The following is a 23,869-nucleotide window of genomic DNA, read 5'->3' as shown; positions in this document are numbered from 1 at the left end:
TGTTCGAGGCTCATGAGTCGAGAAAAACTCGACTTGCATAAAAAGAAACATGCCAAGGTGGGCGACACAAGACAAAATATGCCCAAAACATGTGAATCGAAAAAACTCAACCCATGTAAGAAGAAAATTACAATGGTGGGAGGTACAAGATAAAATGTGCCCAAGTCATGGAAGTCAGGAAAACCCAACCTCGGTAAAAAGAAACATGCCATGATCGGTGGTATAATGTAAGATGTGTCCAAAGCACATGAGTTGAAAAAACTTGATCCATATGAGAGCAAGTCTACAATGACGAGAGATATAAGAGAAAGAATGCTCGAAGCATGGAGGTAGAGTGTCGACCCCTCCTTTATTCAAGGTGGGTAGGTCATTGCCCAATGTGACCAATTGGCCTAAAGGCTCATAAAAAAATAAAAAAAAAGAGAGATGCCGACAACTTGAGCAAAAATAGAGCCTCCAAGTAATAAGAAAAGAGATGTGAATCCTACCTTTGCCCGAGGTGGAGAGATCGGGAAACCCAACCACTGCCTCAACCCTTGGCAGGGTGGTTGGGAAGCCCGACCCCCCGCCTTCATCAAAGATAGGGTGGTGCCCACCATGGGGCCCAAACCCATGACCACCCAAGGATGTAAGCATGATTCCCCTTCATCGAGGCATGGAGGTCGGAAAACTTGACCCTTACCTTCGCCCGAGAAATGGAGGTAGGGAAACTCGACCCCATCTGACCAATGTGCATTCATTGACGATACGAGAGATAAATTGGTAATTGATCGCCATTAGTAGCACTGGGCGGAGGCGATCTCGAATGGACTTACCGGATGAACTCGTGTCGGATGGTATAAGGGGCACGATGGACTAGACGTGTCATATAAAGTTGTGCCAAACGAATTAGACATTCTATCAGGTCAGGAAATCTGACTCCCGCTTTTTCGAGGCTTGGAGGCTGACCCTTACCTTTGCCCGATGCAAGGAGATCAAGAAATCTGACCCCCGCTTTACACTAAGATACAGAGATTGGGAAGCCCCACCCTCGCCTTTACCAAAGATAGAGACATCAGGAAACTCGACTCTTGTCTCTACCTGAGTCGTGGAGGTATAAAAACTTAATTGGGTTAAGAGAGATAATCCTAGACAAACCTACCATACGAACTGATGCCGAATGATACGAGAGGCACGATGAACTGGACGTGTCGTACGAACTCATGCCATATAAACTAGACATACTACCAGGTCAACAATGGATTAAAGAGACATAAACTTGACGTGTCCAATGAACTAGACGCTACTTCGGACACCTCTCGCGAGAGTTCTGAAGCACACCTTGAGGGGTGACAAATGATAAGGAGTACATTGTCAGCTAATCGTTATCCGATATGTAACTGTCACGTGATGTTCAAGGTAGAAGGAGAAGATGGAGGTCGCCCTCCACCTGCATGCCCACATGGGCAATGGTCCGATGTAGGTGGTTATGGGTTACCCTCCTTTGTCACCCACGTGGACAAAAGTCTAAGGGAAGATTGTCGGAGGCGATTAGAGGCTACCTCTTCGTAGAATATTAAATAAAATATTTATCTCTTTATGAATAAATATAAAAGCTCAGAGGAGATTATCTTTTTTGACCACTCACATCTAGTTTCATATATCTCGGGCTACTAACTTGGGCGTTAGAGGGATAGAGTTAGAAAACCTTTCTTAACCTCGATCTTCATGCAAGTAATATCTTGAAAGCTTGACGTTTTTATCTTGGTGACATTGTGAACAACCTTATATATACGAGTATGAACCACGTCAAGCTAATCAAAATGTTACCGACTTCTTCCCTCGTCATACTCAATAATAAATGATAGAAGATAATTTAGTACGATTGGAATAACAACTAGAGACTACATTCCTTGACACGAAGCAACATGCTAAAGAGCAGGGTGACACAGAAAGATGTCCTCGAAATCAAGGTTCGTCGTACCGTATCGTACCGGCGTTTCGACCCGGGCTCGGTACCGGTACGGTACGGTATACCGCTCGGTACACCCAGGTGTACCGAGCGGTATACTCACGTGTACCGAGCACTGTACACTGCTACAGTGTTACTGTACACTGTTACAGTGTCGGTACGGTACGGAGCAGTTCGCGTACTGTTGGCCTGTCGGACCGGTACGTACCGCCCGTACCGGGCGGTACAGTCCGGTACGGCAAACCTGGCTCGAAATAAGCATCATTCGTCCACCTTCACGGTGTTCCTTTCAGAGAGAGAATACACATGACTTCCTTTCTCTTTTTCTTGCAACTGGACATTGGCCTGCAAGAGATACGGTTGAGATATAGGCTGGCAATCTAATCTCCACTCATCAAGGAAAAAGACTTGCACCATGGATCTTGAAATAGAACTGGGACCAGCAATCATGGAACACAACACATTATTGTAATCTTCTTGGTTGTCTAAGGAAGCCCCAGCATCAAGACAGAAGTCCCATGCCGACTCTCATTCATGCACATTGCGAAGGACATCGAACAGAGACCACCCTGCTCCGATTATGTCAGTAGCTTACTGAATCTATGTTCTAGTCTCTTGTGGACATGAAAGAATGAAGAACAAGCAGAAGAACTGGATTTGGCTGGCCAGCAATTAGACATACATCAAGACCACATTCATGTTTTCACCGTTAGAAGAAACGTCAAAAGTCTAGTGTTGCATTTGCGTCGTCTCTCTCTCGCAGTTTGTATTCTTGGGGAGAAGCAGAATGTATGGTGGCAATTCCGTTGTGCTGCTCTTCCCCCTGAATTCGTGTTGGAATGTGGAATCCTGAGAAACCACCGTAGTTTTCCGACACAAACGCGTCTGCCACGGTTGACACCAATGACGGATGCAGCGCCGTAGGATTCCTCCAAGCGCGAAACGAAGGGAAATTACTGGACTGAAGGGGTTCCCTCTGAGTGCATATCTGGAATTGGCTGTTGACGGGATGCAGCACGGCCGATTGCGGTGGCAGCGTCGCACTGTACATGAACTCTCCGCCGCTGCCGTCGCTCGTGTTGCCCGCATTCCACGAAACCATCGTCCCCTTGTTCACAGGACAAGTTACCGAGGTGGCGCCTTGAGCCAAACTGGTTGTGACAGACCGAAAGGACTGCTGGGTGGAATCAGGACTCCGGTGGTGTTCCTGAAAGATGGGTTCGTGGAAGGATTGTAGAGAGAGGCGGAGGTCCTGAGGCCAGCCGCCTGTGTGCAGGGGCAGGTCAGGCGTGTCATCGCGGTACGTCATCGCGTGGGCTGAAGGGGATGACGCAGCGGCTGTGGCACCGGGGAAAGTCCTGATAGTATCGTCGATGGTTTTGCTGTCGAACGAAGAAGGGAAACCGTAGCCCAGCGGCGCAACCGCTTTGGCGTCGGATAAGGACTGCTCGATCGAATTGTGGCCGTCGGAGGCCGCTTGCATGGGTTGCTCATTGACTTCAATGCATTCGTAGGCCGGGGCGTGGTGGCGGGGGAGCTCCGCGAGCTGCTCTATGGCGGCCTTGGCGTTCTGGATGAGCCAGTCAACGGCCTTGCTGGGGCGGTCGTAGCCGAGGCGGTCCTGGACGTCGTAGAACTGGATGGCGGTGTGCGCCGAGAGGCGGACGCGGCGGTCCCTCAGGCCCTTGGCGGTGTACACCTTGCTGTGCCGGTCCTTCCGACCGGTGGACCGCACAATGTGGCCCCCAGGGACCTCCACAATCTCCCCGGCGAACTCTGGCCGCCATCGCCGCCGGTTGTAGTGGCGGCGGTTGCTTTCCTCCATCCTATGTGAGCATAGACTCAGATAGAGTCAAAGAAGCAGCGGCAGCTCTGCTTTGGCGTCTGCTATATAAGTGATACAGTTGCTACCACTACGCTTCTTCTTCCTCCTCACTACGTCCTCTTTGGATCTTCTCTTTCTTCAACTCCAGGAATCGTTTTCCTGCGAAGAGCACCAGCAGAGAGCAAAATATATAGCAAGAGATGCAGCATATTCAACATCAAGAAACCATAACAAGGCAAGAGCTAATGTGAAGCGTGACACACACCTACAGAACCGTACACAAAATGGAAGAAATGGAGAAGGAGGTGAAGGAGGGAAGAAGCAACCAGGTGAGGGGGTCGCGCGGGCAGAGGAGTCAGACACCAAGGACGGTATCAGCTTAGCCGCCACCTCGAAACACTCCAATAAATGCAGAGCCCCCAGACGCAGGCCACCCCAACTGAGGAGATAGAAAACTCCCTCCCCCTCTTCGTCATCTTTTGCTTTGGTCTCCGGATCAGGACAAGAACTCCTCCACTCCAGTCTTTTGGTCATTTCATTCCATTATTGCGGCTGCCTCCGTCAAAAGCAAAGATCCCCTCTTGCAAATTCGCTTCCCGCATCCCTTTCATACTAATCACCAAATACACACACCATTCAACTAATTCCACTTCACCGCAGCTTCGACCTTTACCGTCAAAAGGGCAAATAAGTGAATCTCTGTTTCCAGGCTCGAAGTTTGAAGCACAAAGCACGTAGGTGTCACCTCGGTTCACCGTAACCAGTGTGACATGATCTATGGAAGTATATATACCTTATCCATTTCCTTAAATAATGCAGAGTAAGGAGCGGAGGCCTTACCAATCTCGTGAATCTGTACTTCGCTGCTTGCACCGAATTAACCACAACCAAGCCTTTGGGAGTAGGAGATAGATGCAATGCGAGACGCGTTATAGCTGTGCGGGTCGCTCGGCGACGACGAACGCATGCCTTAACGGTGGTGGGACTGGTGCAGGCCATGATTATTGCGAAGAGAGGAAAAAGTAAGGTAGGAGACAAGAGAGAGGATATCTCCACGAGGGCTACGATCTCCACCGAAGTTGACGTGCATGAGAACAAGTGGGACAAATGGGTGGCGTTGAAGCGATCTCATGCCCGCCTCCGCCGTCTGACCGAGGACACGCCCGCCACGGGCATAGAGCTGCTTCGAGATGCACTGCACTTGTAACATCACTCTTTAAATGTCGATGAATGAGCTTGCCCACAAAGTTGACTTACGTTGACTGCAGACGATACATTGCATCTCCAAGTGTCATGGGGACCACTTACAATTAAGCCTCCACAGATTGTGATCGGATCGAAAATCGAAGCGATCGGATTCGCATCAGATGGCTGAGAACTCATAGATATGTGAACCGGGTCAGGTTGTTGGGTTGGTCGAGATCTGTTGACAGCCCAAGTACGGCACGAACGGGTCGATATCGGGTCGGGTTCAGGTTCGTTTCGTAAGTTGTAGGTAGTCCAATAGGAGGCACGATTAATGGCAGGAAATGCTATAAAGTGTTGTGCTGTTTTCCGGTTAAGTGATGATCGATACCGGAGCCGAATGAATCGATGATGTCATGGCAGAGCCTTAAACTAATGCAGGATTGAATGGATAGGCGAATTCTTATCGAACCGATGACCTCCGAAAGACCTAAGTGGACACGCCAAGCTGCGTTATGAAATGCCCCGTAAGCTGACCACCCAACATCGGTGGATGAACCATCACCGCCCACTCGCCATTGTCAACGGTAGCCACCGTCGACGCAAAACTCCCGAGGTCAAACATCGATGGATACGGGCAAGATTAGGCGTATGTTCGGCCTTCCATCGTCTTGGAAATTAAGCCGCAGAGCTTCTTCGCCATGGGGATCGCTTTGGTTCTCGCTGATCATGGTCGCCGGTGGCCTGAAGCTCGCGCCGCCAATAAGCTCACATCAGCTTGTACTCGAGAACGAGGAAGCTGGGCTGCTGCTCGTTGGCTCGTTGAAAAAGCTCAGAAGAGCAGGCTATGGAGATTAAAGCAAGCATGTACTATTGCTTCCACCACGATCAACAAAGATATATGTATATATGAACGAACAACACTATGATTTGATCGACACATTTATTATTGACGTAGTCCGCAGAAAAGATGGAACCGGAAGGCAAAAAGTCAAGGAAACATTGGTTGATGATACATATAATCTGCAAAAGCAGTGGTCCGAGGTACACTCTTCTCGTGCAAAGGTAGGTTAGTGTTGTCTTGTGTGCATTGTGAGAATCGACAACTCGACCTTTTCTCTCTATTTGTGAGAATCGACACTTTCTAGTTATGTTTGTGTGCACATATATATATATATATAGGACGGGCCTTAAAATGTGGCTAAAGAAAGTGGTTTTTCTTTTATGTGAGTGCTTTGCTGGAGCAGTGCCTATATAAACGAAACGCCCGGGCAAAAGCAGTGATCACAGGATAAGGAGGCCTTCATGAGGAGATTCAACACAAGGCTTGGTCTCCTTTTCTGTTTGGCATTGATGTTGTCCTCGCTTGGGAGGTCCGAGTCGCGGTTGCTGCTCCATGGACGGCAGTCAAGGAGCCATCATGGTGTTGGGAGCTCCAACGCACGGAAGAAGGCGGAATCAGCGACACGGGAGACGGCCCAGTTTGTTTATGGGCCACAAAGGCGTAGCCCTGGCGGACCGGACCCTATGCATCATTTCTAATCTATGGATATCTAATAATTATGACAAGATTGTTATGTCAACGTTTGTGTCGTACCGTATGTCAAGTTGATATGAAATAGTTAAGTTTGCTCGTTTTGCACAAATATCAAGCAAATCTCTGAAAACGAACATTGACGAGTTAGATATATGACATATCCATGTTTCTCCAAAACTATGTGCTTATACTTCTGGATTCGAATCAACCATAATATTTAGGTCATCGATTAAGCGAAAGATATAATCAGATTTGGCGAGCCATACCATTTCGTTGTGTTGAATTAAGGGATAAGCATTTAAGTCATCCATATATATATATATATATATATATATATATATATATATATATATATATATATAATTTATGGGCTTCCGGATCGATAGGATACATTAGGCCGTGGTCTACGCACCTTGAGTAAAGGAGGGGTCAATGTTCTATCTCTTTGTTTGAGACATTTTTTTTTCTTATATCATCTATCATGATGAACTTACTCTGATGCGAGTTGGGTTTTCTCGGCTCATGCATATTGAGTATATTTTATCTTATGCCTCATACGGTATATCTCTTTTTATATGAGCTGTGATTTTCTGACTCATTGATCACTTTTATACTTTTCGAGGTGCTAATCATAAGTGCCCTACAAGCCAATCACGTAAGTGATGACACGTATAATATGATATATACTATTTTTACTTATTATACTATTTAATATTTTATCACTTTATCTTGCATGCTGCATATATTATGATGTCCATGAGTCTATGCGATGAGAATCGGATCGTGATGAGATCATGATAATGATACTAATTCATCTTTAAATACAGACCATAAATAATCCCGATCATAAATTACTCTAGAGGGATATCAAGATAACCAGATAGACTATTATGCTATATACTCATCTATATGATGGAGGCGGTTGGTCTCGTAGCTGATCGTGTGTGGACACTAGGGATACCGTGCAAGTGCTCATTTGAGAATGAGTTCACTAATTGATCCGCTCATAGAATTCTAGATGGTTGATGATACCTCATTATCAGACAGTGATTCCATTGTCCCAGTAATATATTTGGTCCTTATATTTGAGATACCAAGAATGTCCTATATCAGTACTCCATTTTTTAATTACAGACTTATATACCTTGAAGTTCAAGATCTAGCACAATTGGTAATCGAGAGTGGCGGCTAACCTTACAAGGGCTATTGAGTATCGATAGAGGATTATACTCTCGTGGTGTCATTAGAGGAATATCTCATGTGTTATTGCTCAGGAAAATCCCTAGCCAAAGTTATTCGGATTGAGAGAGAAATAGTTTTATGTGATAATCCAATTAGAGCAAAACTCGAGTAGAAACCGTATGAGCATAATAGTACTATATCCGATATACGATCTCCGGGATATTAGATGGATAAAAGACTATAGATACACGATAATTGAGGATAGATAGGTGAAATAAATTTGATTTTCCTGTATCGTCTAGGGACTGCGGTGTAGTGGCATAGTACGTCTGCAGTCAATGAGTCAAGTTAGAAGGAGTTTTGAAGATAATAATTCACTAAACTAGAAGGAGTTCTGATAGGTATGACTCATAGCTAGTTCGATATTGGGCCTAGAGGGTCTCACACATATAATAGGTGTTGCGACGAGTAGAGATTCGTATATGAGATATCCGCTGGAGCACCTATCTTATTGGATACCCAATAGGCAAATGAATTATTCAATCCTATGGATGAGATCAAATAAAAGCTAATGAGAGATTATTAGGTAGAAACTTACTAATATAAGAGACTTGGGTAGTTGGATGAAGATCCAGTACCCAACATGGTAAGATCCATTATGATTAAGTTGACAATGGACATCTATAAATAAGAGGGAACCAAAGGGCTATAGGTCAAACCTTTTTTGGCTACTACCTCTTATTCTTCTTTCCCCCTCTCCTCCTTAACCAGCAACCCCTATTTGGGACCTATGGACAGGAAGAAAGGCTGGCCCCTTCTTGATTGTATGATACATGTAGTGAGGATATTTGAGCAATAATTTGAAGAGCATCTTTATAGCCTCTACCATGTGGATCACTACTAGAGAGGAGGATAGTTGACCTCATTCATCCTCTCTCATAGATTTATGGGAATTCAAGAATATACGATCTCTCTATATAATATAATTTTCTTATACGCATAGTTTTTGGTTTCGCGGGTTTTTAGGTACTCATCTTTGCACAATGATGAAATCTTTTTTTCTGTAAGAAATTCTATGATTTTTATTTTCTGTTCTTCTGCTGCTCATGTGATGTCGCTCCAAACTTCCGAACATGAGGTATTCTTCATATATTGGTCACTTGTGCGCTTTCTAAGATAGTGTTCACACATTGGTCACTTTTGCACTTTCTCAAGTGCCCCTTTGTCTTTGACTTATAGAATCACAATTACATCATGGCACTTATTGATTATGCATAGGACATCGACTCTATTATTTATTAATAGTCCCTCATGATCAATAATCTTTACGAGGAGGTAGAGGGGTGAAAGAGGAAAAGAGGAAACCGGTCACTTATCATTGAGGTAAAGTCTCAAGAAGTCAAACTTGTAAGGTAACTAGAAGAGGCCAAGCAATGCCTCATTGAGAGCCAAGTTCGATGAGGGTATATAACTCTGAGTTTATTGAGCAAATTATGAGGTTTTGGGGGGAGGGAATCATTGTCTTGTCTTATAAGGTGTTGGTCTTTACGTCTACCCAATTTAGTTCTTGTGTTTGTTAATTACAAGTGCCATACAAGTCAATCATGTGAGTGATGACGCATGTGACATACTGCATAGTATTTTTGGTTATTAATGTTATTATGATATTTTTTCACTTTATATTGCCTGCTTGATATATCGTGATGTCCTTAGATATGTACAATGAGAATTGAATCATGATGAAATCATGATAATGAGACCAATTTGTTTATAAACATATATTCTAAATATTTTCGATCATAAGTTACTCGAGAGGGATATCAAGATAATCGGAAAGACCGGTGTACTATGTACCTGTCCATATGATGGAGACAGTTAGTCTCATAACTACTTGTGTTGGGACACTAGGGATATAGTATATGTGCTTATTAGAGAATGAGTTCACTAAATGATTTGCTCATGGAACCCTGGATGGTTAATGATATCTCATCGTCAAATTACAGTTCTGTAGTCCGAGTTGTATATCTGGTCCTTAAACTTAAAACACCAAAAATATCCTATATGAATACTCCACTCTTTGATATCATACTTATAAGTCTAGAAGTTTCAAATCTAACATAACTAGTTATCGAAAGTGATAATTAACTTTATAAGGATAATTGAGTGTCAATAGAGGATTATCCGCTCTTAGTATCATGAGAGGAATCTCCTGCGTATTCTCGCTTAGCTAAATCTCTGGTCATGGTCATTTAGATTGAGAGAGAAACAGTTTTCCATAAGAATCTGATTAGAGAAAGGCACAAATGTATTCTGTATGGACCTGACAACACCATACCTAATATATGATCTTTGAGATATTATATAAATAAAGGACTATAGATACATTGTAACTAAGAGCAAACATGTCTAATGGATTGGATTCCTCTGTATTGTTTGGAGACTACGATACAGTGGCCTAGTACATTCATAGTCGATGAGTCAAGTGAATTATTATAGAGATAATAATTCATTGAGTCAAAAGGAGTTTTGAGAGATGCAACTTACGACCAACTCAATATTATGCATAGAGGGTCATACATAAATGATAGATATTGTAAGAAGTAGAGGTTTAGATATAAGATATCAATCGAGCTCTTATTTTATTGGATGTCCAATAAAACATCGATTTTATTAGATCCTTTCAGTGAAACCCAATAAGAGCAAATAATGATTATTGGATAGAGATCCATTAATCGAAGAGGCTAGGGTAATTGGATAGAGATCCAGTACCCAATAGGGCAAGATTCATTAGAGCTAAGTTGACAATGACCTCTTTAAATAAGAGAAGACCAAATATGTCATAGGCTAGACTTAATTGAGTGTCACCTCCTATTCTCCTCCCTCCCTCTCCTCCTCACTCAACAACATTCTTGGTGGTGTAAGAGGATAGTAAGAAGGAGTCGACCCTTCTTGATCACTGTTGTGAGGTAGTGTACGAAGACTATAAGGATTCACACTGCAAAAGGAGGAGCATCACCACTTCATATGCTATATGGATTACTACTAGAGAGGATGACATCTGACTCCTTTATCCACAAACTTAGATTCACGTTTTATAGGGATATATGATCTCCCTTAAGTGAGAACGTCTCATGAATCTCATATGAGATTTTCGGTTTATTGAGTTTTTGCTCCAAATTGTCACACGACGTTCTATATTATTATTTTGAGAAATCAATTTTTGTTTTCTATTTTTCACTATGCATGTGATGCCTCATCACGTTTCCAACAATATCTTTTTCTTATTGTATCGACAATCTTGTCCACTTGACTTGTCTCTATCTCGATAGGTTAATGTCTCATTTTGGATGTAAAGACCCAACTAAGTTAGTATAGTCTTTTCAAGCAATGAAACTTTTTCCTCGGCTTGCAACACTTATACCTTGAAAATATATTTTTTACAACTAGTGCCAAAGACATGGTAGACCAAGGCTTGACGCTCGGGGCATAGTCACCCTGACCTAACCCTAAATCTCTTTAACTTTGTAATGTGTCATATCCTTAGAGACATCACCCCTAATATGTCTTGGGGCATAGTCACCAAGACGATAGGTTCTGTCTTGATGACCTCGATGACTTGATATAAATATTCCTAGTTTGGCGCTAGTTTATCTCGAGATCTAGTTGGGTCATTAATTTTAGCCTTTTGAAGCACATAGTCTTATCTAGGGGTGCTTCAATAAGTAAATCTACTATTTTATGACATGAGACAAACTTATCAAAGTCTTGAGGGTTCATAGGTGATATCTCGGGTCAAGCCCTCTTCAGTAGGGAGACTATTGTTATGGAGCACTACACGACTCTCTTATATTGCTTCTCAATTCTCCAATGCTAGTTCTTGTAAGAAACTTCATCATCATGTAGTAGATCGACACCATCGTCCTCAGTCTATTCACTATGAGTCTGTTTATGATCACGTTAGATGTCGAGGGGATATCTACTATCATGAATTTAGCCAATATTGACACCATCGTTCTCAGTCTATTCACTATGAGTATGTTTATGATCACGTTAGATGTCGAGGGGATATCTACTATCATGAATTTAGCCAATATTGTTTTGGAGTGATCTTTCTTAATTGGTATTGGATCCGCATCTAATAACTATTGGATTAGTAGTTATTAGATCCCCATCCAAAAACCCCTCTAAACTCCATGCTTTGTTGGGTAAAGGAGGCTTATTGAATATCTCGTATTCAATTTTATATTCATCGAGTTTTCCACCATATGTTTGTGACCCTCTAAGCTCAAACGAGCTAATGGTGAGTTGCATCTATTATATCTCCTTTTGACTTAATAAATTTTTATTCTCATAATAATTCATTCAACTCATCGACTATGGACGTACTAGGCCACTATACTATAATTCCTAGATGGTATAGGGAGATTTAATACATTAGATCTATCTGCCCTCAATTATCATGTATCTATAGTCTCTTATCTATCTAATATTTCAAAGATTGTATACTGGACATAATACTATCATGCATATACAGAATCCATTATAGTTTTACTCTTATTGAAATCTCTCAATCTGATCAATCCTAGTCAATGATTTGCTTAAGTGAGAACATACGAGATATTTTTCTCATGATACCAAGATTGGATGATCCTTTACTGACACTCAATTACCTTTGTAAGATTGGTTGTCATTCTCAATGATTGTTTGTACTGAATCTGAAACTTTCAAATCTATAAGTATGGTATCAAAGAATAGAGTACTCAAATAAGACATCCTTGGTATCTCAAGTCTAAGGACTAGATATACAATTTAAACTACGAAATCGCTATATAATGATGAGGTATCATTAACCATTCATCATTCCGTAAGCGAAACATTCAATAAACTTATTCTCCAATGAGCACATGTATTATATCACGTGTCCCCACATAAGTAACTATGAGACGAATTGTCTCTATTATATAGATGAGTATATAGTGTGTTAGAGCTAGCCTCAGGAAATTTACCAAAGGGTAATTTTGGCAACCCAACAAAGACAATAAAGCGGAAGAATAAAAGAAGCGATAAGAACATCAAATTTACGTGGTTCGATCAATTGACCTACATCCACGGACGAAAGAGGAGCAAATCACTACTATAAAAGAGGGACTATTACAAATACCTTTGGAAGATGTTCCTAGGCCATAAAACACCGAAAATTACTAAACAAGAAAAGCCTAAAGCAAACAATTAGGTTTTCTTGTGGTGTATCTGACTTCAAAGCCCAAACCCTTATTTATAGTTCCAATAGGAGATAACAAGTCTGATTTTCCCGATGTGGGACTATAGGACTTGCCAAACTAACAAATCTCCACCTTGGCATGTCCCAACAAAACTTGCTCCACCTTCTTCATAAAAGCCCCAACGGGTAATCACCAACAATAAACACCAATTAAGTCTAAGCACTGCTTGAACTTGTAAACTGGAAGAGGCTTCATAAGCATATCAGTTGGATTGTCCTTCGTATGAATTTTCTGAATAAGGACCTTTCCCTCAGCAATAATATCTCATTTGCATCCAACAATTTTCTTACCAGAAGGCGGCTTCACAAGATCCCAAGTTCTATTCTGATGGAGAGATTCTATTTCTTTATTCATTGCAATCAACCACTTAGCGGAATTATCATAAGAAACTACACTTGAGTAGAAAGTAGGCTCACCAACTTCACTTGTTTCTTCTGCAACAGACAAAGCATATGCAACCAAATTTGCATATCTTTGTGGTGATCGAATATTTCTCCGTGGTCTATCCTTGGCTATGGAATATTGCTCTTCCTTTGGATCAACTTCATCAGTAGACTCAGGACCATCTACTAGTATTTTTTGAGTAGAAGAGTTAGACTGAAAAGAATTAGAACTATCAATCTCAAGCTCGACCTGCTTATGTACACTATCATTTGTACAACTAGTAGATTCTTCTTTAGAAGATAACATAGATAATTCATCAAAAGTAACATTTTTACTGATTACAAATTTTGGAGATTTAGGATCAGAACACCATAATCTGTATCCTTTTACCCTAGAAGCATACCCAAGGAAAATGTATTTTTTAGCTCAAGGCTCTAATTTTCCTTCATTTATATGCATGTATACTAGACACCAAAAAAATTTTAAATCAAAGTAATCAGTAGGAGTACTTGACCAAACTTCCTACGGAGTTTTAAAGTTAAGTGCCGCAGAAGGAGCGTGGTTGACAACGTAATAGGCCATATTAATTGCCTCTGGCCAAAAGTCCTTTGTCAACTCTGTATTTGAGATCATACACCTTGCTCTCTCCAAGAGTATTCTGTTTATACATTCGGCCACACCATTTTGTTGAGGCATCATCCTAACAGTGCGATGCCGAACGATTCCTTCATTTTTGCAGAATTCATCAAAGTCACCTTCACAAAATTTAATGCCATTATCTGTTCGAAGCTGCTTAATCTATTTACCTATTTGCTTCTCAATCAAAGCCTTCCATTGTTTAAAGGTTAGAAAAACATCATTTTTATGCTTCAGAAAATAAACTCAAACTTTCCTACAATAATCGTCAATGAAAGTTAACAAATACATGGCACCACCCTTAGACTGAACATGAGCTAGACCCCAAAGGTCTGAATGAATATAGTTAAGAGTACTTTTTGTTTTGTGAACTGCTGGAGAATTGAAGCTGACTCTTTTCTGCTTTTCAAAAATGTAGTGTTCATAAAAATTCAGTGGCCCAGTACTCTGTCCACAAAGTAGACCTCTTTTGCTCAATATGCTCAAGCCTTTTTCATTCATATGACCCGAACGCATATACCATAATTTGGTGATGTCAGAATCAGATAATAATGATGACGAGACTGCACCCGAGCCTGTGACAGTAGTTCCCTGCAAAATATTTAAGCTACAAGACCTATAAACTTTCATAACAACAACGACACTTCTAGAAACTTTCATAACTCCACCTTCAGTTGTGTATTTACACCCAAGGGCCTCTAGGGTGCCTAAAGAGATGAGATTCTTTTTTAAATCAAGAACATATCTAACATTAGTGAGCCTCCTCACAATACCATCATGCATTTTAATTCGAATTGTTCCTCTACTAACAACATCACATGCTACATTATTGCCCATCAAAACAATTCCACCATTACAAGATTCATATGTGGAAAATAAATCTCTATTAGAACATATGTGATAAGAACAACCTGAATATAAAATTCATTCATTTTTAGACATTGTCCTGTCATCAGTAGTAGAGAAAATATTTCCATCATTCTCATCGGCTACTACACTAGCTTCAGTAGACTCAATAATTTTCTCAATAATTTTTTCCATTTACTTTAATTATTTTTTTAATTTAAAGCAATCAACCTTAATGTGCCCCATTTTATGATAATATCTGCATTCCAAATTTCTATGTCTAGATTTAGATCTAGATTTAGATCTACCCCTGTCAAATTCTCTTTTATCCATTCTACCCCTGACAACCAAACCCTCAGCCTGATTCTCTCTACTTTCCCAAGTGATATCCTTGTCTATCTGCTCCTTAGATTTTAGTGCAGATTTAATTTTCTGATACGAAATTGTTTCTTTTCCATAAATCATAATATCACAGAAATACTTAAAAGATCGAGGAAGAGAACACAAAAGTAACAGAGTCTTATCATCATAATCAATTTTTGCATCTATATTCTCCAAATCTATAACCAAGGAATCAAATTTATCAAGATGTGAGAGTATAAATGTACCTTCAGTCATCTGAAGCATATACAAACTCTGCTTTAAATAGAGACGATTCTCTACTATCCTCTTCAGATACAAGGCTTTAAGCTTGTCTCATATGCTCTTAGCCGTAGTCTCCGTAGCTACCTCCCGTAAAACCTTGTCAGAGAGATTTAGAATAATGCTGGATCGGACCTTCTTATCCATACCCATAAGATCTTCCTTTGACGTACCATCTGGAATGTTCTCAGCTCCCTGTAATGCTAAATCAACTCCATTTTGAACCAGAATAGCCTCCATCTTGAGTTGCCACATGCCAAAGTTGACATTTCTGTCGAATTTCTCGACAACAATCTTTGTTATTGTCATCATTACCAAAAGATCTCGAAACCAAGCTCTGATACCAGTTTGTTAGAGTTAGCCCCAGGAAATTTACCAAAGGGTAATTTTGATAACCCAACAAAGATAATAAAGTGGAAGAATAAAAGAAGCGATAAGAATACTAGATTTACGTGGTTCGGTCAATTGACCTACATCCACGGACGAAGGAGGAGCAAATCACTACTATAAAAGAGGAACTATTACAAATGCCTTTGGAAGATATTCCTAGGTTATAAAACACCGAAAATTACTGAACAAGAAAAGCCTAAAACAAACAATTAGGTTTTCTTGTGGTGCATCTGACTTCAAAACTCAGACCCTTATTTATAGTTCCAATAGGAGATAACAAGTCTGATTTTCCTGATGTGGGACTATGGGACTTGCCAAACTAACATAGTGCACCAGTTTGTTCGGTTACCTCGATGTATTTCTCGAGTAACCTATAATGAGAAATATTTAGGATCTATGTTTAAAGATGAATTGGTCTCCTTTTCATGATCTTATCATGATCCAAATTCTCATTGCACAGATTTAAAGATATCACAATATATTCATCACATAATCTAAAGTGAGAAAATATTATTATAAATATTAATCAAAAGATATTGTATAATGAATTACATTTGTCATCACTCATATGATTGGCTTATAGGACACCTGTAACTAGCATCTAGCACATATTGGATCTTGCTCGTGAACCTATCTACAAGTATTTCTTCCTCCCCTTACTTGAGTATAAGGAGCATTACCGCTGATAGCCATGAGCATACATTCACGAGGATGTGAAGTTCAAGCTCCTTCACGAGCTAGGCAAAACTGTGATGGAAAGTAGCTTTAGGTGCACATATCATTCTCGTGTTGAGCCTCTTAACGTGGTTGGGAAGGTGCAGTACATTAAGGCATTTGAAGTATCGTACAACGACACTTGGGCACAAAAAATTGTAATTTGCTCCATCAGGTCAGTACTGCCATTGAACGTCTCCAAGGATGGGAGGTAGAAGATTATTAGAATTAGTTCCTCTTAGATTTTCTGAGTGAATGACGACTAACCCGAGGTGGGGAACTAGTGCTTCCCTTTTTGATTATTTGAACTCTTATCGCATCTCCTCCGAATATGATCTTTCTGTCATAGTTGGATCTATAGGGAATCTTTCGTTGATTGGGCCTCAAATTCAAGCAGAATATAATGATGGTGTGATTCACTAAATTCCATGGTTTGAGACTGAAATATCCCTTTAACCTACAGTTCGATGAATCTTGTTGGGATGTTGACACCATATTGATTCGGGGAACCTCGATGGGTGTTAGAGCATATTACAATGAAGCCAATGATGGCAGTTAAGCTGGTGGCATCGCCTATTGAGTTAATTAGGTGAAAAGCAAAAGGACAACATATATTATGTCTGTTAGTGTCTGTACTTGCTTAGTGAAATTTAAGAACATCTCAACATGAATAAGTAGGTGGCTCAGGCTTATCCTTGGGGGTAAGATTCCGAGATCATTAAATAGGCAATGGTATCACATTGACATCTACACCAAGATAGATGCGCCAATGTGTAGAAAGGGTGGCTGCAACCCTTCTTGAGTGAAAATACTATAGTCGAGGGTAAAGTCTTTTTGCTCGAGTGTTCATTGAGAGAATCGGTAGATAGTTGTCAATATAACATCGAGCCCTCTTTCTAGCATTAAAATGTTAAGGAAAGAAGTTGTTGACTCCTGGGCAGTATGACATGATCCGGACCTGTATACACAATGTTGTTTGAGGTACCTTTGTGGTGGAAATGCTAAGCTCCCGATATGTCATCTATACGTAAAAGAGGTTTCTCGACCTAATCGCTTTGACAACTAATTTAGTAACCTCAAGTATATGAGTGTAGACACGAGCAGTCAAAAAACATAATCCTTTTTTTGGTGTATTGAAGATGAGCTTTTATACTTGATCATAATGGGATAAAATATTTTATTAAATATTCTACGGGGAGATATTGTCTAAACATCTCTTAAAACTTTGGTCTTTTATCTATATGAGCAACAAGAGGGAATACCTTATAATCATCTACCTTAGATCCTTACTCACGTGGATAGATAGATGAATAACGATCTTCTATCTTTTCCTTTTATTATAGATACTATATAATGATCATGTGTCATATTAAGATATTAAAATTGACGATATACGCTTTTATCACCGGACATCATTCAAGAAGCAATATATTGAAATGTTGAATTAAGAATTTGTCTTGCTATGTCGATGTGGTTTTGGCACACAGTGTCACTTCAATTGTGAAAGCTCGTTGTTCTATTTTCTAAAGGCGTTAGTGACATCCATTACGTGGAGGACATACTTTCTCTTTCGTCCCCCAACTCCCCCAAGATATCATTTTGCAGATTTGGTGGTGCTTTGGATATTTTAATTAAAGCTCGATTCTAGAACGTGATCTATTGACCACTGACTAGTTATGATTCTTTTGGGATTCTCTTTTTTTTTTTTTCATATATACATACATATATATATATATATATATATATATATATATATATATATATATATATATAATTTACTTGTTTGATTTGATGAGTTAATGAATTTAGTTAAAAAATTAATTTAATATAAAAGATTGAACTTATCGGATACTCGATATAGATAAACTGACTCGCTTAACTTTCATCAATATTTTTAATCTCCACCTAATAATGATTAGTTTCACCGATTAAACATTCAATCGTAGAATTTGTTTTTGCTATTTTCATGCTACTCTTATTATTTTAACTTATCTGAACTCGAGAAATTGGATGGCATGTCAAAAGAAGCTTTAATTTCACCAATAATTATGTCTAAGAAGATGCCTACGCGGATGATTAAGTGCTTTCCTACTTGCATGATGAGCCTAAAACACGTGCAAGAAAGAAAAAAGCCGATGAACGAATGGAATTTGACTTGCACGAGAGAGGAGGCTCACTTGGTGGGAGTGAGTGATGCAAAAGCTCTAACTCCTTACTTTGTGCCTACCATGAGATGCATACAATAATCCATGCTGGTGCTGCTCAGTCTTAGCTCATTCAACCCATTTTGGTTGACTAACAGTTTGCATCTGAGATCACACCTCCGAAGAGAGGAGAGGAGGAGGAGGAGGAGGAGAAGAGAACAGCAGCTAACTGTACAAACACAAGTCCAGGAAAACGTGAGCTTGCCGTTCCATCACGTGAAATATCACGGAAGAGGAACGAGACACAACGAGCAGGGGAGGAATCGCGTTCTCCTTTCTTCGCTGTAGAATAGAATCGCCAATGGTTCACGTGAAAGAGGAGCCCGTCCCCACCGACCACCCTCACGTCAATCTCCCCACCTCACCCTCAGTAGCCAACAGACGCAAGGGAAAGCCTCCTCCTCCTCCTCCTCCATTGCACAAACGGCCGCCACCCCTCCACTGACCTCTTCCCCCTTCCTGCAATGGCGGCACCGTTCATGTGGGAACGGTTTAAGGTCAGTGTGAATCGAGGTCTGCATGCATGCTTGATCTTCGTTTCCTTTTGCTTAAGACAAAGTGGTGATAGATAGCAGCAAACAGATTCGTATTGTGCTTCATCCGATTTTACAGGGCTTTGAGTCTGCTGTTGTCTCAGCATTTTGGTTTGGCGTGACACTCAAAGAACAGACAGAAACTCCAATTCATTCATACTCAATTCGGTGGTTAGACTCCTCCGACGAGAGCGAGAGAGAACGAGAGAGATTCCATTAACAACACTGGCCTTATCCACAACTATACCTCATCTTTGGAATTGGCAGTCCCTCTGCTTGGATTAGATGCGCTAAGCCCATCCGTCCCACCATATGCATCAGGGAATCACTTCTTCCCAAAGTTGTGAGGCAATTGTCGTAAAGAGAGATTCCTCCACCTCCTCCTTCTCCTCCTCCTCAAATTCGACTTCCACGCCAACTCTTCCTCCTCGAGAGGGATATGTCCTCCACAGCAACCATGTGAAGAAGCATTATGGCATGTTGCATTAATTCTCCAACATAAAGCGTTGGATATATTCTTACTCCAAGCACTCGCACATCGTCCAAAATCTTCCATGCCGACCGACCCTTGGGTTCTCGTGCAATCAATCTAGGAAATGACAGCTTCCTCTCTTCCTCTTCCCTCCTCCCTCCTCTGCACCTTTTTTTTACTACGGTGGCTTGCGCGGAGAAAAGGCATCTGATTTAAAAGCCTTCCAAACTGCTGCAGTCCCTTTCCGATGCCTCTCACCCTTTTCCCTCTCTTTTTAACACCCCATCGTTCCAAAGATCACACGCACACTACACTACCACTACACTGCGGTGGAGAACACCGGCACCAACATGCTCTTCCTCTCCCCTCTCCCCTTCCTCCTCTCCCTCTTCTTTCTTCCTCATCTCTCCCTCTCCCTCAACCGAGAAGGCCTCTCCCTTCTGCAAGCTAAGAATTCCCTCGCTGACCCCGGCAACGCCCTCTCCGACTGGAACCCACTGGACTCTACCCCATGCAACTGGACTGGAGTCACCTGCGGCTCCACCTCACTCGCCGTCACCTCTCTTTACCTCTCCGGCTTGGCTCTTGCAGGCCCCTTTCCTTCCGCCCTTTGTCGTCTCCCTCACCTTTCTTTCCTCTCCCTTGCCTCCAACGTGCTCAACGACACCCTCCCCTCCTCCTCCCTTCTCGGCTGCTCCTCCCTCGCCTACCTCGACCTCACGCGGAACTCCTTCGTCGGCCCCCTCCCTTCTTCCCTCCCTTCCATCCTCCCCGACCTCGTACACCTCGACCTCAAGTTCAACAACTTTTCCGGCGACATACCGCCTTCTTTCGGTCAATTTCCCCGTCTCCGAATCCTCTCCTTGGTGGCCAACCAGCTCACCGGCCCCGTTCCTTCCTTTCTCTCTAACGTAACTTCTCTTCGCGAGCTTAACCTTTCTTATAACGCCTTCTCTCCCTCCCCCATTCCGGTTTCCTTTGCCAACCTCACACAGCTCCGCATTCTCTGGCTCGCCGGCTGCAACCTCGTCGGCCCTGTTCCGCCGGACCTTGGCCGCCTTTCGTCGCTCGTCAACCTCGACCTTGCTTATAATTCGCTCTCCGGCCCCATTCCCGAATCGATCACGGGGCTCTCGTCGGCCGTCCAAATCGAGCTCTACGCCAATTCTCTCTCTGGTACCCTTCCCCGTGGCCTCTCCAACCTTACTGCGCTCCGCTTCTTCGATGCTTCCATGAACAAACTCTACGGTCATCTTCCCGAAGACATCTTCCTTGCTCCCAATCTTGCAAATCTCCAGCTTTACGAGAATAACCTCGTTGGTCTTATTCCTCAGAGCATTTCCCGGTGCAAGAATCTCGCCGACCTCCGTCTGTTCTCCAACCAGCTCGATGGTCCTCTCCCTTTCGATTTCGGCAAGCATTTCCCTCTCGGTTTTATTGATCTTTCAGATAACTTCCTATCTGGCGAGATTCCTGCGAGCATCTGCGACGGTGGCGTGTTATCGGAGCTTCTTTTGCTTAACAATTCATTCTCAGGGAGCTTGCCGCAGAGTCTTGGCCGGTGCACATCACTCACCCGCGTGCGATTACCCAACAACCGCCTCTCCGGCGAGGTCCCCCCTGCTTTTTGGGGCCTACCCCATGTGTGGCTTTTCGAACTCTCCGGAAACTTCTTTTCCGGCAGCATCTCACCGGTGATATCAGGCGCAGCTAATCTCTCCATGCTACTAATCTCCGATAACCAGTTCAGTGGGCCAATTCCAGAGGAAATAGGAGCTCTTTCGAACTTGTACGAGTTCTCTGCCGCCAATAACATGCTGTCTGGACCTCTGCCGATGGGTCTGCGGTACTTGACCAAGCTGGGAGAGTTGGACCTCCATAATAACTCCCTCTCTGGTGAACTCCCCCAAGGAATCCTGTCATGGAAGAAGCTTAGCCAGCTGAACCTCGCTGACAACGATATCTCCGGTGGGGTCCCGCCGGAGCTTGGGGACCTCCCGGTGCTCAACTATCTCGACCTCTCGGGCAACAAACTCAGCGGAGAGATCCCAATGGAACTCCAGAACCTAAATCTTATCGAATTCAATCTCTCCAACAACCAGCTTTCCGGCGGTCTGCCTCCTTTGCTTGCGACACAGACATACCAAAATAGCTTCTTGGGCAATCCGGGTCTCTGCGGGGAATTGACCGGTTTCTGTCCCAGCCCGCGAGGTGTCAAACCGGAGCGCCATGTGTTCGTCTGGCTGCTTCGGTCTGTCTTTATACTCGCTTCATTGGTGCTCGTGACTGGAGCAGCTTGGTTCTATTGGAGATACAGAAATCTAAAGAAGGCAGCGCTTGGTATGGACAATCCCAAGTGGAAGTTCACCTCGTTCTATAAGCTTGGTTTCAGTGAGGAGGAGATCCCGGTTTCCCTTGACGAAGACAACGTTATCGGTAGCGGAGCTTCCGGTCAAGTCTACAAGGTGGTGTTGAGCAATGGAGAGACCGTGGCGGTGAAGAAGCTCTGGGGAACCTCCAAGAAGAACGACATAGTTCCGAGCTTCGTCGACGGTTTCGAAGCCGAGGTGGAGATGCTGGGGAAGATTCGTCACAAGAACATCGTGAAGCTGTGGTGCTGCTGCACTAACATTGACTCCAAGCTTCTGGTCTTTGAATACATGCCGAATGGAAGCTTAGGTGACCAGCTGCATGGCGCCAAGGGAGGTTTGCTGGACTGGCGAACGAGGTACAAGATTGCACTGGATGCGGCTGAGGGTCTGTCGTACCTTCACCATGACTGTCTTCCGCCCATCGTCCACAGGGATGTTAAATCCAACAACATACTGTTGGATGCAGAGTTTGGAGCGAAAGTCTCCGATTTTGGCGTCGCCAAAGCCATCGTGAAGGGACCAAAGTCGATGTCTGTGATTGCTGGCTCCTGCGGATACATCGCACCAGGTTTGCTCATTTCATCCTCGGTGTTTGCTCTTCTTGAGATCTTAGGATCAGTGCGTGGAATGTATTCACTTGTTCTCTTGTCTCGTTTTCCATTTTCTGCAGAGTACGCCTTTACTCTCCGGGTTACCGAGAAGAGCGACATATATAGTTTTGGGGTGGTGATTCTGGAATTGATCACAGGAAAATTTCCTATGGATCCTGAGCTTGGAGAGAGGGATTTGGCGCAGTGGGTGTGCAGCACCTTGGAGCAGAAAGGAGTGGAAAGCGTGATCGATCCCAGGCTTAGTCTCTGTTTCAAGGAGGAGATACGCGAGGTGCTCGACGTTGGCCTCCTCTGCACCAACTTCCTCCCACTGAATCGGCCGCCGATGAGGACGGTGGTGAAGCTGCTGCTCGACGTGGCTCCTGTCAACAAGTTGAAGCCGCCATTGAAGGACCTAAGCCCATCTCCTTGAGTGCCCGATACCGTAGAATGTGACAACCTGTGATTCCTCCAGCGAATAGCTTCTCCTATGGAGGGTTCTGCACCATTACACTGTGATGAGAATCGAATTAACTGTGCTACTATATCTGAAGGAATTTGTTCCAATGCATCCTTCCCAGCAAGCCAATCATCTTCGTTGCTTAGCGGATTTCTGTGGCCGTCGCCACCAGAGAAAAAAAAAAGTATTTGTGCTTGCCATTTGTACTCTGTATCCGTTCCATGCCATCTTCCTATGTGAGATGCCACAGAATCCGCATTGCCATGTGTTTAGTTTAGCATCATCAACTGTTTCGGGAACAGATGTAGATGGAAGATACGTTTGACTGTCAGACTCTCATCTCTTTGACAGCCAAAACTCAATCAGGATCATTATCTTCTACGCGATCTCTTCCACAAGAAAAAATACTGTTCTTTAAGAACTGTGTGTTAGCTTCGTTGATACTGTATTTGTTCTCATTATTCAATCAACATATCTTTTCGGAAGGTGAAACTGACTACTATTTTGTTAGCTTTCAAATCGAACAGCACATTTGGTGACAGAATGGGACAAGTACTTGTGTGTATGGAGCAAACTCTGTCCTTGATTTGAGCTGTAATTGTTCTGCTCTGCGGCCCTTTGTTCCGAGTTTGGTGCACCAACATAGGCGCAGACAAACTACTCT

General features: G+C 42.6%; 2 protein-coding genes across 4 annotated transcripts; one reads left to right on the top strand and one right to left on the bottom strand.

The window, feature by feature from the left end:
- Window positions 1-2,583: 2,583 nt before the first annotated feature.
- LOC103979739 (transcription factor PCF5) lies at window positions 2,584-4,734 on the bottom strand. 3 transcript variants are annotated; one of them, XM_065142843.1, is made up of 2 exons: window positions 4,617-4,734; window positions 2,584-3,935 (listed from the first exon to the last, which is right to left on the bottom strand). In XM_065142843.1, the coding sequence occupies exon 2, from the start codon at window positions 3,774-3,776 to the stop codon at window positions 2,673-2,675; it is 1,104 nt and encodes a 367-aa protein (XP_064998915.1). In that variant the 5' UTR covers window positions 3,777-3,935; window positions 4,617-4,734; the 3' UTR covers window positions 2,584-2,672. The 3 variants fall into 3 exon arrangements, with proteins under 3 accessions (XP_064998915.1, XP_009394201.2, XP_064998916.1); XM_009395926.3 differs by lacking the exon at window positions 4,617-4,734 and adding an exon at window positions 4,042-4,227; XM_065142844.1 differs by lacking the exon at window positions 4,617-4,734 and adding an exon at window positions 4,103-4,219.
- Window positions 4,735-18,981: 14,247 nt separating this feature from the next.
- Window positions 18,982-23,405, top strand: LOC103979740 (receptor-like protein kinase HSL1). Its single transcript, XM_018824009.2, has 2 exons — window positions 18,982-22,723; window positions 22,826-23,405. Exons 1-2 carry the CDS (start codon window positions 20,134-20,136, stop codon window positions 23,176-23,178), a joined length of 2,943 nt encoding a protein of 980 aa, XP_018679554.2. The 5' UTR covers window positions 18,982-20,133; the 3' UTR covers window positions 23,179-23,405.
- The last annotated feature ends 464 nt before the right edge of the window (window positions 23,406-23,869 follow it).

The sequence above is a fragment of the Musa acuminata genome, chromosome BXJ3-3 (assembly GCF_036884655.1).
Source record: "Musa acuminata AAA Group cultivar baxijiao chromosome BXJ3-3, Cavendish_Baxijiao_AAA, whole genome shotgun sequence".
Lineage (NCBI taxonomy): Eukaryota > Viridiplantae > Streptophyta > Magnoliopsida > Zingiberales > Musaceae > Musa > Musa acuminata.
The sequence above is the reverse complement of the archived record's forward strand: the minus strand, read 5'-3'. Positions and strand labels throughout refer to the sequence as shown.